This window comes from Lichenostomus cassidix, chromosome 8, assembly GCF_008360975.1.
Source record: "Lichenostomus cassidix isolate B80296 chromosome 8, HeHo_3.0, whole genome shotgun sequence".
NCBI lineage: Eukaryota > Metazoa > Chordata > Aves > Passeriformes > Meliphagidae > Lichenostomus > Lichenostomus cassidix.
In genome coordinates this window covers 23,580,964-23,596,341 of record NC_139489.1, presented here as the reverse complement: position 1 = coordinate 23,596,341, position 15,378 = coordinate 23,580,964, and the positions used below count along the sequence as shown (strand labels likewise).

General features: G+C 45.9%; 1 protein-coding gene across 8 annotated transcripts in view; it reads left to right on the top strand.

Annotated features, from left to right (window-relative positions):
• The window catches only part of PACS2 (phosphofurin acidic cluster sorting protein 2), a 73,485-nt gene that overhangs the window by 34,628 nt on the left and 23,479 nt on the right, over positions 1-15,378 (top strand). For 2 of the 8 annotated variants that reach the window (XM_085068408.1, XM_085068407.1), the window contains exons 4-16: positions 7-132; positions 2,160-2,322; positions 3,339-3,412; positions 4,176-4,256; positions 6,563-6,622; positions 7,879-8,036; positions 9,744-9,834; positions 10,538-10,612; positions 11,327-11,448; positions 11,941-12,073; positions 12,744-12,848; positions 14,340-14,446; positions 15,156-15,310. In XM_085068408.1, the coding sequence (XP_084924534.1) occupies positions 7-132; positions 2,160-2,322; positions 3,339-3,412; positions 4,176-4,256; positions 6,563-6,622; positions 7,879-8,036; positions 9,744-9,834; positions 10,538-10,612; positions 11,327-11,448; positions 11,941-12,073; positions 12,744-12,848; positions 14,340-14,446; positions 15,156-15,310 (1,450 nt within the window). Of the gene's footprint in view, positions 1-6; positions 133-2,159; positions 2,323-3,338; positions 3,413-4,175; positions 4,257-6,562; positions 6,623-7,878; positions 8,037-9,743; positions 9,835-10,534; positions 10,613-11,326; positions 11,449-11,937; positions 12,074-12,743; positions 12,849-14,339; positions 14,447-15,155; positions 15,311-15,378 lie in introns of all 8 variants that reach the window. The other 6 variants (XM_085068401.1, XM_085068406.1, XM_085068400.1 and 3 more) reach the window with 4 other exon arrangements.

Genomic DNA, 15,378 nt, shown 5'->3' with positions numbered 1-15,378 from the left:
CCTCAGTACCCTCACTTCTTGAAGAGAGAAGGCAACAAGCTTCAGATCATGCTGCAGCGGCGGAAGCGGTACAAGAACCGAACCATTTTAGGCTACAAGACCCTGGCTGTGGGGTGCATCAACATGGCTGAGGTGAGCTGCTCTTCACATGGTCTGTTGACACACGTGAACATTTTCCCTTCTCTTCAAACCCATTGTTGTCACTTTCCTCATTGAGAAGTACCTGGCAGGATTTCAAATAGCTGTCTTAATAGCTGTAATCAATATTCACCAGGCAATATTTTAACCAGTTTTTATTACTGAGTAATAATATTGACAGTTTTCTGCCTTGTATCTAAAGAGCTAAAGCTTTCATGAGGCTAGCTTGTGACCTTTTGAGGGTTTTGTTACTGTTTTGTGGCTTTACTACAGTTAGGTGGTCCAGATCAAAAGTGCAGAACAAGACAGAGTCACTTGGGCAAAGCTTTCAACCCTGAGAAACCTTGCTAAATTTAAAACAATGTTTACTGTCCTTCTCAGTGCCACAGTATGAGAGTTCAGGATTAAGTAATTTCTCTCATTGTGCTTGAAAAAACCCTTTGCCATTGTTATTTCATGGCTGTTAGTAATTTAGGTGGAGCTCTATTCATGAGAAGTAAATGATAAAATTAATGCTGGAGTCAAGTATGGATAAATTATTCACTAAGGCTTTCTGAATGGCATAGCTCCATGCTTTGTTATTTCATGCCCTGTTTAATCTCTGCTGTTTCAGTTTCTGGGTGTTTAGAAATGGGCTTAGCAGTAGCAAGTTCAGCTTAACACCAGTAGTTTTCATCAGACTGCATTCTATCAACAAATTACTTTTATCCAAAGTAAGCTAGTGTTATGTTGTGGTGAGTTATTACTATATTAAATAATTTACTCTATAGACTACTTCTCATGTATGAGTTCAACTTCCCTCAGTCTTGCAGTGAATGGTGAACTCCTTGTTTGAATTGGCCAAATGTGTGGTGTTGCAGCTAACATTTTTCCCGTACTGTTTGATTTGTTGGAGAACTAGAAAGTAAATACTGCTGTAAGGCAGAAAACATGTGGGCCCATTAATTAGAGTCATCGGTGAACTTCTAAGTGTTGGGCATTTGCTGCTGCTCCATGTGGTTTTTCTTATGTCTGTTTGTAATGTCAGCTGACTGGGGTTAGAAGGTCAAAAATGTTCAAAGGTTCACCATGTTAGGAAATAGTTGCTCTCCAGCTCATCTGGAATATTTATGAAATTGAAGCCTTCAGGAAAACAAATTTTACAAGCCTCCCCCTCCCCTTTGCAGTTTATAGGATGATGACCCCTAAACTGCACTGACTCATTTCTTAAAAAAAAATATAAGAAGTTCTCTTAGCTATTGAAACAAAGCAGTGAATTGAAGTTGAGAGTCTGAGCAGTTTCAGAGCAGGGGGACATGTGTTCCTCATCAGCTCAGGTCTGTTGAGATCTGTGTGAGGAGCTGACGAAGCAGCCTGGTGTGTGTTGGAAAGCTGATGTGCAGGTGTTGGGATGTGCTTGCTCTCTCTGGTGAGCAGAACACAAGATTCTGGGGTGAAACTTCTGAGCAGTGAGTGGCAAAGGAAGGAGAAGTCTTCACCAAGATGTCCTTCTGCCTCCACTATTGGCTTGTTTTTCATGACCTGCTGCTTCATTATCCCAGGGTGGTGAGCAGTTCCTCTGAGATTCGTGTGTCAGCTCTCTGGAGCAGGGATTGTTGCTTTAGGAAGCACTTTACATCTGTATCTCACCAAGAATTTTTGCTTTTACTGGCCCTTTTGCTGGGCTTTAAGACAAAATTAAGTTCCTTCATTGGGTGTTCAGAAGGTGGGTAACTTGATAATTCAAAGCAGTGCTGTGCCAGGGAAGCAAATACATAGTGATGAGGTAGTCAAGTATTCTACTTCAAGGATGAGGTAATCAACTGTTAAGCTCAGAATGTTTTCTTTCCTTCCATCACTTCCATTAGTAGTCAGATAAAATCTCAACTAGCCTTGTGTATTGCCTGCAAGTGGCTCCTGTGGTTACAAGGTCTTGGAAATGTAGAGTAATCCTATTAACATAAATAACCCTTGTAGTATGCAAATGATGCGAGTTTAAATACATTTAAATGCAAATTTATACTGCTTAATTTTTGTCCCAGGTCATGCAGCACCCTACAGAAGATGGCCAGGTTCTGAGCCTTTTCAGCAACATCAAAGAAGCTCCAGTGAAGGTTGCAGAAATCTTGATCTTCTCCTTGTCAAGTCAGCCAATTGACCATGAAGACAGCACTATGCAGGCCAGCCAGAAAAGCAAGTCTACAGGTAAGAGTAAAACCACATTCTCTGAGGACCAGTGTCTTCCTGAACAACCTGGAGTTAAACCCCATCTGAGCTTAGATGTTTCCTGGGATTGGTTTGCACAAGTTACTGTGTCTATAACTGATCAGCACAAAGAAAGTCCACTTTGCAAATGTGTTGCTGTGACAGGAGTGGGGGACTGAGTTGCCAAAGCTTCTCCTGCATGCCACAGCACACCTGAGCCATCCACTGAGGGCTGGCTGTGTTCTCACTAGTGCTCTCCCAGCATTACTGGTGCGTGTGTTGAGAACCTGTAGCTGCTCACCTGGCTATCAGTGTTGTATTCAGGAGATCCACATTTAAGCTACTTTTCCATCTTCTTTTTCCTTTGAGTATTCTGCAATAAGTTTCATAAACTTTAGATGAGACCTGAAAAACCTGCAAGATGTTTTACTGTGGATGATGGCCTGGCTTAATGGGTAAATCCATGATGTTGTGGACTGTGTAGGGAAGTCACTGGGTTCTTATTGTGATGATGTTTTTATGTGGTACCAGCCTTCTGCTCACTGCTGCAAGAGTGACCCGCTGAACGTAGTGCATGTAGGTGTTTGTGTGGTTTGTTGCCTGGTGCCAGGCAGCTGTCCTGAAGTGTCATTACTATAAGGGATTTAGACTCTGTCACCTTCTACTTGCCCCTTTGAGTCAGCTATGCCCATGTTAGGGGGGAAAGTAATTTGCCTTGTGGAGAAACCTCTTCGCTTGCTGCAGTCTACCAGGTGGTTCTTTGCAAGGTGAAAGGCAGAGGAGCCTTGTGTGCTGGTCCTTCCTTCTTACTGGGTGTGTTTCTCCTCATTCCTTTCCTCCAGACAGTTCCCATCTCAGTGGTTCTAGCACAGATAGATGTGTGCTAGTTGATCTTCTCCTTGTGTGCCTCCTTTCTTGATTTGTGACTTAGTTAGCCTTTTCTGCTCCTGAGATGAGATTGCGCGTGACCTTGAAGGAGTTTCACAGGATCTCTCCCCTCTTTCCTTCCCTTTCAGACAACTATTCCGAGGAAGAGTACGAGAGCTTCTCTTCTGAACAGGAAGCCAGTGATGATGCTGTACAGGGCCAGGTACTGTGTAGGGCATGGCTTCTCACTGTGAGGGCTCGGTGGAGCATGTACACTCTCAGCTTGTGCTTAAAACTAAAAGCCTATTTCTGTATCTAAATCACGCCAGTGCGAGACTGTTACCATGTGTTCAGCTGCAGTGGAGGAGGCTTGCACAGTAACCCATTTCTTCTACCATGCTGTGATTTATCTGTTCACGTGTTTGGACTTGAGCTCCCTGAAAAAACATTGGCATCCTTGTCTGTCTCTGCTTAATGGTCAGGGCATTGTTTGATTGCTTCTATCATGCTCATTGGATTCAAAGAGCCCAACTGGATCCCCAGCTGTAATTAAAGAGCCAGTGGGGTCTGAGGCAGTCTTCAGTCTTTAATACCTTTTGCACAATAGGTCCTTATGGAGAGTCCCCTGACTAGATATGAGATGCTTTTGAGTTTGGGTCTTATTTGCCTTCAGACTCTGGCATCACCTGCCTTTTACCTCACAGAGGGTACTGAGAGAGGAACCCACCAAAATGTGGGGCTGTGACTGTCCTTGTTCCTTGAATGTAGAACTAGGGCTGTTTTGCTTTTCCAAGCTGTTATTCCTGTCCCTGCAGACCTGTTTCACTTCCTTTTCCCTCTGCCATCATAACTGCAATTAAGGTAAATGCTGGATGCCTGGAAGACAGAGCAGCAGGTTCATCTCCATAGAAAGAACATTTTTAGCACTTAAATGCTCATGTGTCGCAGAATCACAAAGGTAACACAGGAATCCTCTTTCTGTTCAGGATTTGGATGATGATGAGTACGAGCTGGGGAAGCCCAAGAAGCAGCGGAGATCGATAGTAAGAACGACGTCCATAACCAGGGTCGGTGGAAATTAGTTTTACTAACACTGATGGGGTTTGGCCAGGATGTGCAGTGCATGTGGCTTGTGGGAGCAGCAGCACTAGACATGCTGGCCCAGCATGGAGCTTGAGGGCATGGTCACAGCATGCCCCATGTGAAGAGCTAGCAAAAGCAGCCAGTTCAGGCAGTGGGACCATCCCAGCTGCGTGCATGTGCTGTCTTGGGTGTCCTTTGGCTGCAAGGTTAAGGAACTCCAAAAATCATGCCAGTGGATGAAATTCCACCCCCATGAAGAGGCCAGTGCAGGATCCACGGTCATGTAAGTCCTGAAAGTAGCTCCAAGTGAAGGAAAGCTCTCCTATTTGTGCTCTGCATGGCAGAGGCCAGTGGAAAGGTTTCAGAATGAAGTAGCTTAGTCAGGGGTGGGAGCTTGATAAACCTCAGGCGGTGCATGTGGTGCTGAGGCAAAAGAAGTAGCTGGATATTACATATGCAGAAGTTTTAGAAAGATGCATGTGGCTATCCACTGTCTTACACAAGCATGAGTGTGCCTGCAAAGCTGCACTTGTGTGGAGCAGGGACTTGTGCTTAACCACACCGTGATGCAGCTTTCTGCTTGCACAAGTGTTTATGCATGTCTGTGATGACAATAACTCAGAATCACTAGGATGGGCTAGGTTTTGTTTTGGTCTTAGGAGTAAGTTGGAGATCCTTGAACCGCTTCTAAGGCTGTTTCTAAAACGCGTGTTTTGTAGAGGTCTGAAATAAACCCTGTTTTGACCTGAATCTGTCACTATAAAGATGCTTTCTATCAGACCAGGAGTGTGCTAGTGCATATCCTTAGTGTCCTTAGTATTGTTTTGAAGTGTCATTGACCAGCCAGGACAAAATCCACTACTTTATAATTTAGCAACAAGCTCATAATAGGGATGTCCTTCTAACCCTGACCTCTGAACTGATGCTGAATCTCCAGCGTGTGCAGCTGGTGCAAAACTGGTTTTGGTGCTGCCAGTTAAGTAAACATCAGCCCAGCTCCAAAACAAATCTCCTCTCTGTCAAACCATTCAGGCCAGCGAACAGCTCTTGCTTTGTCACCTTAGCTAGTGCATGCTGAGTGTCCCCCCTCCATGGACTGCTGAGCTGGTCCAAGGTGTTGTGATGAATGGTTTTGCTTCACACCTTGAGCTAGAGGAGAACTTTCACTATTGTGAGAGCATCTCAGCCTCAGGGATGCACTGGGTACAAAAACAGGGCTGTCTTGGGAGAGTGTGATGGATTTAGTTCACCTAAACTTCAGCTGTCTAGAAGGTGGCTGCAGCTGCAGGATATGAGTTCAGAGATAAAGTGTGCAGTTTGGGGTCTATGTGAAGTGTGTGAGGCCAGAGTTGGGAGCAGGCGGCTTGACTTGAAAGAGCTCACATGAGGTACAGGAGAGCCAGCAAATGAGCAACTTTCTTCATCTAAGAGTGGCCTGGTGCTAGCCATTTCCTTCTCCCTTTCCTCCTGGCACAGGGATATCACCTCAAAGGCTCTGTACCAGCACTAAAACGTGGGCCCGTCTTGTCTTCTTGAGAGTGTGCGTATCAGATTTGTCAGTGACAGGCAGAGAAGGGCTGGGCAGCTCCTGGCAAACCTCAGCTCTTCGATCCTGCAAAAAGGGGAGCTCTTGGGGGTAAGCAGACACCAGGAAGTGGAGCAGTTTGCCTTGTGTTGTTTTGGACTTGGTTCCTGCTGTGTCCAGGATCTGGGAGTATGACTTAGGAAACACTTGTGTGATGGGGCAAGTGCTGAGGATAAGTGCCATAACTTTTATGCAGTGCTGCTAGTGAAATAAATGAATCTGCCATGCAAGCTCCTGCAAAAACCCTCTAGGCTTTGATGGTAAAAACCATATTTGTTCTTGGGGTCATGGATAGTTGTTTGTGTTGGCTCATCCTTGTTAAGAATCAGAAAAGTTGATTGTCAGGTGTTTTCTAGAAATATAAAGCAAAGGTACAGGAGGTGATCTGGTCAGAAAAAGTTTTTTATCCAGTGTGTTTACCAACCAAAAGTGGTGTGCCATCTTTCAAAAGATTTACAGTGCTCAGTGGACTGGGACCTACCTATCTACTTTACAGTTTGTAGTAATGCAGGAAAGAAATTATCATAGGTGTGGAAAAGCTGGTTTCAGTGTCAGAACAGCAGCAATATGGTCTGTGGTGCCAGGTGTTGTTTGATTTGAAACAGCAGTGTAGCACCAGTGTCAGATGTATCTGGGCTTCGTGCAGACTGGGAGAAAACAGCTCACTTAATGCTTTACTTATGTAAAAGTGTCTTTAACTTGCAGCAACAAAACTTCAAGCAGAAGGTTGTGGCGTTGCTGAAGAGGTTTAAAGTGTCTGATGAGGTGAGTAATTTGTTCTGTAAATCTTCCTGTCTTATGTGTTGCCCTCTGCTCAGTGCATCTTGCTTTAGTCTTCATGAACACTCTCTTGCTTCCTCTTGTTCCCTTCATTTTGTTTTCAAGTCCACAGTGGATGTGACCTTTCCTTACACCCTGGCCTTGCAGGGAGGCTTGAGGGCCAACTTCTAAATGTCAGCAAACATTTTCTAGATGAAGTTTTATCAAAAGCAGATTTTGGCAGCCATGTGCATACCCATTAGTTTTGCAGATTGCTTTGAAATTTTGACCCTTTCAAAGGCAAATAGTCCATTGGTGTATATTTCTTGTGAAGTTAAATCCCAGCCTGTTTGATCATCTTACTAGAACAGCCAGGCAAGACATGAAAAACTTGGATAGGGAACTCAGATTCACAAGAGTCAGCTGCTCGGTCAGGGCTGAAAAGGATGAAACAGATCCATAACCCAAGAAACCTGTGTAACATTAAATATCTAATACAAAAACAGTTAATATCTCGTTTGGCTGCATGGCTGTGTGCTGATTCTGTGGCTTGTGGGAAAGAGTGAGTAACTCCTTGTGCTTCCTTACTCTTCCAAACAGTCCTGGTAGCTTTGCTGTTCTTCCCAAGTTAGCTCAGCAGAGTCAGCTGAGGGCTCAGACAGCCGAGCTGCTGCTTTTCTGGAGTTGCCACTCCAAAAGCAAGCTCTGGACTGGGCACGGCTCCTGCTTGCTCTGGGGTATATCCAAAGCAACCCACACAAGTTCAGTGTGAGGTATTTGTTCTCCTTGCCTTGTGGGTGGCAGCGAATCCTCCTCCAGGTTTCAGGCGCCTCCTGTGGACATTTTTGGGTATCAAATCAGGAGGTGTCAGGGCAGCTTTTTCAGTAAAACTCAAGACAGGTTACACTTTTGGGAATAGTGGAATTTGTACTGGTTATAAGAAAACTGGGAGGCCTTTGGAGCCTTTTTAAAAGCTTTGTTTATAGGTTAGGGTTGAATAATGGACATAACCAATGGTTAAATGGCTTGCTCGTGGATGCCTAGTCCAGAATGTAACACCTGCTTAACCAGGCACTGACAGGCTTGATCCAAGACAAGCATTTCTCATATACTTCATGTTCCTGCTGGATATAGTACCCTAGCACCAGGAATAGAATCTTACTCCCAGGAGTGGTGTAGTGCAGTCCTGGGGGGAGCACAGGTAATGTGGAATGACTCTGGCTCCTAGCAGAGTCAGTGATACCTGTTTTTGTCCTGTGTAGGTTCTGGATTCAGAGCAGGACCCGGCAGAGCACGTTCCAGAGGTGGAGGAGGATTTGGACCTTCTGTATGACACACTGGATATAGACAATCCCAGTGACAGTGGGCCGGAAATGGAGGATGATGACAGTGTCCTGAGCACTCCAAAGCCAAAATTAAAGTAAGTGTGAGGCAGCTGATGCTGGGCCAGAGAGATACTGTGTACAGTGTCAGATGCTGGTTTTATTCCCACCCTTCCATGCTGGCTTTTTCCCCTCTTGACATAGTGGTGTTAGAATGGGAATGATGGCTTGTGATTTAGGGGTAGTGTGTGCGGGGTCCAGTTTCCCTTCAGTCTCACTTCTTCCTTGTTCCCTTTGCAGATGTTCAGCTGCCCTCCCATCTGAGCACAGAGGAGGGAATTGGTGGCAGGCAGAGAATTGAACTGTACACAGTGTTTTGAAGAGATAGTGGAAACAGGAAGAATATGTGTGCTGAGGCAGAAGTAGAGGCAGGGATGAACAGGGCACACTGTCTTTCTGGAAAGACCTTTCTTGAACTAATACCCTATGTGGGAAGAGAGTCTTTGCAGGGATTAAGGAAGCAGAGCTGCAGGAAACAAATGATGTCCTCATGGCCCAAAGGCATTGACTACAGCACATGTAGAGACGCTCAAGCCTGTTCTTAAAAGGCTCATGTGGACAGCGATGTGTGGGTCAGTCCCAGCACTGCAGGCTCTCAAGCAAATGCAGAGCCCTGAGCTAACAGAGCTGTGTCACATCCCTGCTCAGTAATGACTGAATACGTGAGACTGTTTGAGCTGCACTCGTGCTTCTGACTGGTGTGTGGTTGCATGCTCAGGCCCTCAGTGTGTGATGGCTCTGAATCAAAGAGTTGTGGCACTGACCACAGCAGTTGGCCAGCACAGCATCTGCTAAATGCTGGGTGATTGCCAGGTGTCATAATGTCCTCATTAATGTTGAATAACCTCGTTGGGCTAAGAATAGATTCTGAGTCTGGAGTGACCTGTTCCCCATCAGTCAGCCAGAAGATGTCTAGAACAGACTGGGGCAGCAGTGGTAAATGATGGAGCTGGTGGCTTGTAAAGGTGTTTGGCACTTACCCAAAAGATCATCAGTTGGTAGGCCCTACCTTGAAGGAATTTCAGAATAGATGTGTTGTGGTAAGCAGCTGCTTTGAAACAAGACAAAATGTTTTACTGTACATGCTGAGAGTTCATATCCTCTTCCCTGGAGCTGAGGAGCTAACTGTTCTGGGATATGTGATTGCTGGAATAAGAACTTAATGTGTCTGGTCCTGGGGAGACACTGTAGTTTCCTGTGTCCAGTTCTTGTGTTCATATCTTGAAGAAGATGTGATAAATGCTGATGACTTGTAGGCAGGTTTTTCCTGCAACAACAAAGGAATCAGTTCCTTACATTGTAATTGAGTCTTGTAGCCTGATGTGATGAGCTGCCTTTTGAGTGGAAGCACAATCTGATTGTGTGTCTGTTACCTTATCTTACTGAGCAAATGTGTAATTGGAGCCTAGGGCTGGCAGCCGAATACAGATGCAAGCTAGAAATAAAATGCATATTAGCAACAAGAATCACTTACCCAGGAGCAAAGAGTTGGGTGGTAAGGGGAAGTAGTAATTCTACTTGCTGTATTTCATTCAAGAGCTAGATCCAGGGATCCCTTGACTTTCTGGCTTCTTTTACTGTCCTGGGCACCTTCCTCTCCTTTCAAAAGTAGTCTGTTTTACTGGAACCATTTGGGACTAGTAAGATCCTCTGAGAACTGTCACATTGCTTTGCTGCGAATGTGGTAGACTTGCCCTGTCACTGTTTTTTGATAATAAGAAACTGGTTTTGCTTTTCTTATTCAGACCTTATTTTGAAGGACTGTCACACTCCAGCTCTCAGACAGAAATCGGTAGCATCCACAGCATCAGGAGCCAGAGAGAGCCACCAAGCCCTGTAAGTGACATTTCAAGTGTTGCCTATCTGCGCGTAACAGACCTGCACTGGCTCTGTTTGCATGTGGAAATTAAAGCACCTTCTCTGACCTCCTCCAAACAATTGAATGCAGAGATACAAGTTTTCTGCTAAGAAAACACATTTGGATTTTTTGGGGGTTGGGGTTTTTTGGCTCGTTTGGGGTTTTTGTTTTGTTTTCTTTTTTTATGCAAATATTGTATTAATTCAAGGGTGCATCTTCAGGTTACCTTTTGAATACTTGCTGATGGTATGAATAGCTTCAGATTCCTATGTGCCTGCAATTACTGCCAGGGTGGGAGATGTTATCTGAGACTTTTAGGGACTTCTCAGCACTCTGAGGAGGAAGCTTTTCTTTATTGTTGTTGGGATACTTTTCCTGGTGGCTGGGAGCAAATGGTCAAGAGCAGCTCAACCCCTTTTCCATCCCCTCATGGATGGGCATAAAGTGTCAGTCTCATTCCAGGGCACTTCATTGGCTCTGCTGTGTGTTGTGCACCAGCTTTGCTACATCCCACACTAATGTCTACAGTCCTGGTGTAACCAGGAAGCACTGCTGGCCATCCTGCAGAGCTGAGTGATGTTTAAATGGAGGAGCATGTCTTCTGAACAGCCTGACACACAGAGTGTGGCTGCAAACTGTGCTGGTCCTGAATCTCCTGCGGTTTTTTCTTCTCTCAAGCAGGTAGAAGTGCCTGAAAGGACAAAGAGTCTTGGAACCAAACATGCAGGCGACAGTGTTTCTGACACTGCCCCTTATGTAAGTTGAAAATGCACTTGTTGACTTTCCTTCTGTCAGTTTGGGTGTCAGCTGTGAGCTACATGCTGTGGCATGCCTCTCTCTGTCCATATAGCTGCACATGCAATACAACTTCATGGGTAACATCAGCTGCAGTAAAGACAGCACTGAGTTCTCCTCCTGACCTTAGCTGGAGGTTCTTGTCTTTCAGCCTTTTGCAACTGAAATGCTCTATTTGACCTTCTGTTCAAGCAGCCTGAGGAAGGCTGGCCCAAAGTTTGTAAAGGATGCTCAAGGCTGTTCTGTTTTATCAGACAGAAGTATTACTTCAAGCTGAATTGGCAGAAATCAAGCTGGTCCTGGGGTATAAGTCCCAAAGCTCAAGTTGCTCTGCTGGGAACATGGGTAACATTTCTCCTATGTCTTTCTCTCTCAGCTAGCTTATTTGAGTATGCTAAATTAATCTGCATTGCATGAGGAGGCATATCCCTGGCTTTGAGCTGAGAGAGTGCCTGTTCCAAACAGCATATCTGAACACCTTTCTACCTCCAGCTCCCTTGTGAGGCAGAGCTGGGAATTGGTAGCCCCAGACAACCACTATTGGCTTCTCCCTTTGGGCAGTGAGGAGCATGTCTGGAAGGAGAAGGCTCAGTGTGCCCCAGCCAGAGCCACACTGCCAGGGTGAGACAAAGGGGAGGGCTTGTTCCTGGTAACTCTGTTCCTGTGTTTTTGCAGGAGTCTAACCAGCAAGCTGAGGTCCAGGAGGCTGAGCTCCCCACTCCAGATGTGTTTGTGGAAAAACTCCCACCCAGCGGGAAGATCACGAAGACAGAGTCCCTCATCATCCCATCCACCAGGTACAGGGGGACAGTGCTGTGCCTGCTGCAGGGCTGCTCAGGAAGTCATGGACAGCGTGCTAGGATTTGGTCAGGGTGGCCTTAAGGCGCTAACTGCAAGGACACCTTCCTTGTGTTTGGCCACTTAAGCAATGGGTCTTGAGCACTTGATAAATGAACACTCAGAGGTATTTCTGGGCTGCTTTGAGAGGTGTGACTGCAGTTTGCAGGGTTGGATCTTATTATGCTGGTGTAGCAATAGCAGAGGTAGTGTGGGTGTTAGCATGGGCTGTGGAAGTCTTCCTGGGACTCCTGGGAATGTGCTGAACCGTGTGCTCTGCACTGTCAGAAGCAGAATCAGCAGGTCACAAGCTAGCTCAGATCTACGTGCAGAATTCCCCAGTGCTTTGCTGACGTTACTGAGGTTGCTAGACTGGGTGATCTGGGATTTGGGGGCTGTGTCTCACTCGGATATGTGCCAGCTCTGGGAATGTAAGCACATCTCTCCAGCAGGTCTGAAGGGAAGCAGACAGGACGCCGTGGCAGAAGCACATCCCTGAAGGAGAGGCAGCCGGTGAGGCCGCAGAACGAGAGAGCAAACAGCCTGGACAATGAGCGTTCTCCAGACACCCGGCACCACTTACAGGTGTGAATAACATTGCTGTCTCTCCAGCCACTCAGAGTTTTTCCTCTTCTCCAACTGTCTCCTGTGGTCCTTTTCCTCTGGTCCAAGCTCTGTAGCTGCTGGGAAGAAACTGGGGCTCGCAGCTTCAGGAAGGAAGGAATTTATGTCTTGGCTAAAATTGTATCTTCCATTCAGTCTACTGGGGTTTGCCAGCTTGTAGCTTTGTCAGTCAGCCATAAAATGAAAACACTGGCACAGATTGTTAGAATGAGAAATGAATAGGGATGTGTTGAGGAATTACTCCTTTGAAATAAGGCAGATTGCTAGGGACTAACTTGTGCACAGCATATGTGCCATGCTTTTGTGAGCTGTGGGGCTCGCTTATTTCCCTCCTTGAAGGAGATTGCTCCTGGCTTTTATTAATCTCAAATTCTTGGGCTACTGTTAGTTGGTATCAAGTGATGTAAGTGTAAGTACATGGCAGAAAGAGTAATGGCCACCAAACAACTCCAGGGTGGCTAACACTGAAGAAACTGCTGAGTGTCAGTCCCAGCAGCCCAGTGTACCTTTGCTGATGGGGTGACTGGCCAGCATGCACACCCACCTCATCAATTGCAAGAACTGGAGCTGGTGGCTTGATGGTTAGAGCTGACATCTCCTACTGTTCTCTTCTCTGTGTCTTTATTTCCAGATCCCCAGGAAAACAGTGTACGATCAACTAAATCACATCCTTGTTTCCGATGACCAGCTGCCAGAAAACATTATTCTTGTCAATACATCTGACTGGCAAGGCCAGGTAAAGGCAGGAGGTGTTACCTGGAGCACAGTTCTCCTGTGCTGTTCCTCCTCAGGAATGGACAGGCCTTGAGCTCTGCACTAACCAAGTAGGTTCTGCTGCTTGGTTGTAAGAGTGGCGGTGGTGCGTGGGGGCTGGCAGCATACTGAGTGTTCAGTGCCACAGGTTGGATTTCATCTGGCCAAGAGACCTGGGCATCTTGTGAAGCTTTGCCACCTGAGTCTTTCCACAGAGGTGTTTTCCAAGCAGTGCTGTTCCTTGTGGCTAGCAGCACACTGGGAATGGCTAAACCCTTGCATGCAAAAACCTCCTTCTAAACTGTGGTAGACTGGGACAAAGGAAGCAGGGAGGTCTGACCTCTTGCTGTTTTAGCCAGAGATTTCTGGCCATGGGTGGTGAGCACAGGAGAAAATATTTCAGGTCAGCTCTGTAGCCATGTACATGTGCTTGTGATTGCTAACTGCAGGAATCACCCCATCCTTCCTGAGTGATAGTTAAGAACAGCCCTGAGCAATACATTCTTTTGCTGGCAGAATGGAGTGGCTTGTTACGGGTTTGGAACAAATTTTCTTCCTTTTGGAACCTTATTTTGAGAAAGCGATAAAATATGTATGGAAGAGGACCAATGAACATGTGCTGGGTGGCTGTTGCCTGGAGAACTTGTGCCAGGCTCATGGAGTTATATTTTCTGGTTTGGCTTTCTGCTTCTGGAAGAACTAGGGTCTCAATGTGTGAGAAAGCAAAAATACCAGCTGAGCTACTGGTTCCACTTTTTCTAAACTTGGAAGACAGAGAAATGCTTTCTAGATATGGACAGAAGATGTTGAACCATCTTTCAGTGGTTCTGGCAGCTTGTGCCTGCAGTATCAGAGCATGTGATAGGATGTGGACTGGAGTGTATAGATTGTAGTGCAGAAATTGTAAGTGTGACATAATTACTGAGTGCCATAATTATGTCCTTGTGTACCTGAGTTGGGTGGTGTTCCCCATTAGCTGCATGGAGGGGAAACAGTCCCTCATGAGGAGCATGCGTGTGGTAGCATCCTTCCCTCTTTTCAGTGTTCAAGGGTGGACAGAACACTGCGTTTAAGTCCTTTTGAAATCAGAGAGATGCAACTGCAGTTCCAGAAGCAGGCAGGTAGGCAGGATCTGCTCTTTCCCTGTGCTGTCTGATAGATGAATGGTGGTCTGCTGCTGCCCTGCCCTCTGTGGCTGTAAAAACCGTGCTGTTCTAGAGTTGTCATTGCCATGTTTGGGGTATGGTGTTGTGTCTGTCAGGAAGATGTTGCCGTTTTTCTAGAGAGAGCTTTCCTTTGGCTGCTGTGCAAGGAGGAGGCATTTGTGAAATAGCCATATCGTGTACAAATCAGACACAGGGAGTGTGCACAGGTTTGGATATCAGAATACCAAGGAGGTTGGGGGAGGCACATTTTCTTCTTGTGACAAACTGTACCAGAAAAAGGACTATAAAATGTTCTGTTCTCCCCTCAGTACCTTTCAGATGTCCTGCAAAAGCACACCTTGCCAGTGGTCTGCACATGTTCCTCTGCTGATATTCAGGCAGCTTTCAGCACAATTGTCTCCAGGATACAGAGATAGTAAGTTCTCACCTTGCTTGTGTTGTCTCAGCTATAAAAACCTCTCGGCTCCTGTGCTCCAGGGCTCAGGGAGTTTATTCTCAACTATTGCCTGAAACTTCTCCCTTTCAATACTTCTCCTAGTCTACTCTCCTGAAGTCAGAATTGTGTGGCACTTCAGCACTCACCAGCCCTGCAGGGTGCTGCTGTTCTGCCATGTGCGTGGGACTAAAAGTCACCAGCACCAGTGGTTATAAAAGATGGTGCTTTGGAGGCTGACTCCAAGGTCAGATGCATACACCAGTAAAGCATGTAGAACAAATAAGGGGGTTTTAAACAGTTCTTGCTCTCCCTTCCAAATAATTCCCGGTTCTTGCTCTCCCCCAAGTGATTCCTCAGTTCCTGAAGGCACTCCCCTGCTGAGGGCTGTGGGTACCTGAGTGTGTTCCCTGACCCAGCAGTTAGCAGGTACATCCTAACCTAGGTAGTTGAGCCCAGCCCTTTAGAATGCAAAAGAAGGAGCAAGGAGACCAATGAAGAAATAACTGAAGAATGTTGTATTTTATTAATAATGTTTTAAGCTGCTGGGAATCATTGCAAAATTGCCTTGTGTATTGAACAAACACTCTTCTGCTATAATTATTATTAACCAGGTTTTGTTTTTTCTGCTTGTTCTGAAACATGTGGTTGAAAGCACAATTACAAATATGTTTCCTCTTTTTCTGTCTAGCTGTAACTGCAATTCGCAGCCTCCAAACCCAATTAAAATTGCAGTGGCAGGAGCCCAGAATTACCTCAGTGCTGTGTTGAGGCTCTTTGTAGAGCAGCTGTCTCACAAAACCCCCGACTGGCTCGGCTACATGAGATTTCTGATCATCCCTCTAGGTAAATAAGGAATGGTGTTTCTTCCTAGAAAGGGGAATGGGCGAAATCTGCTGTGTTCCCTGAGGAGA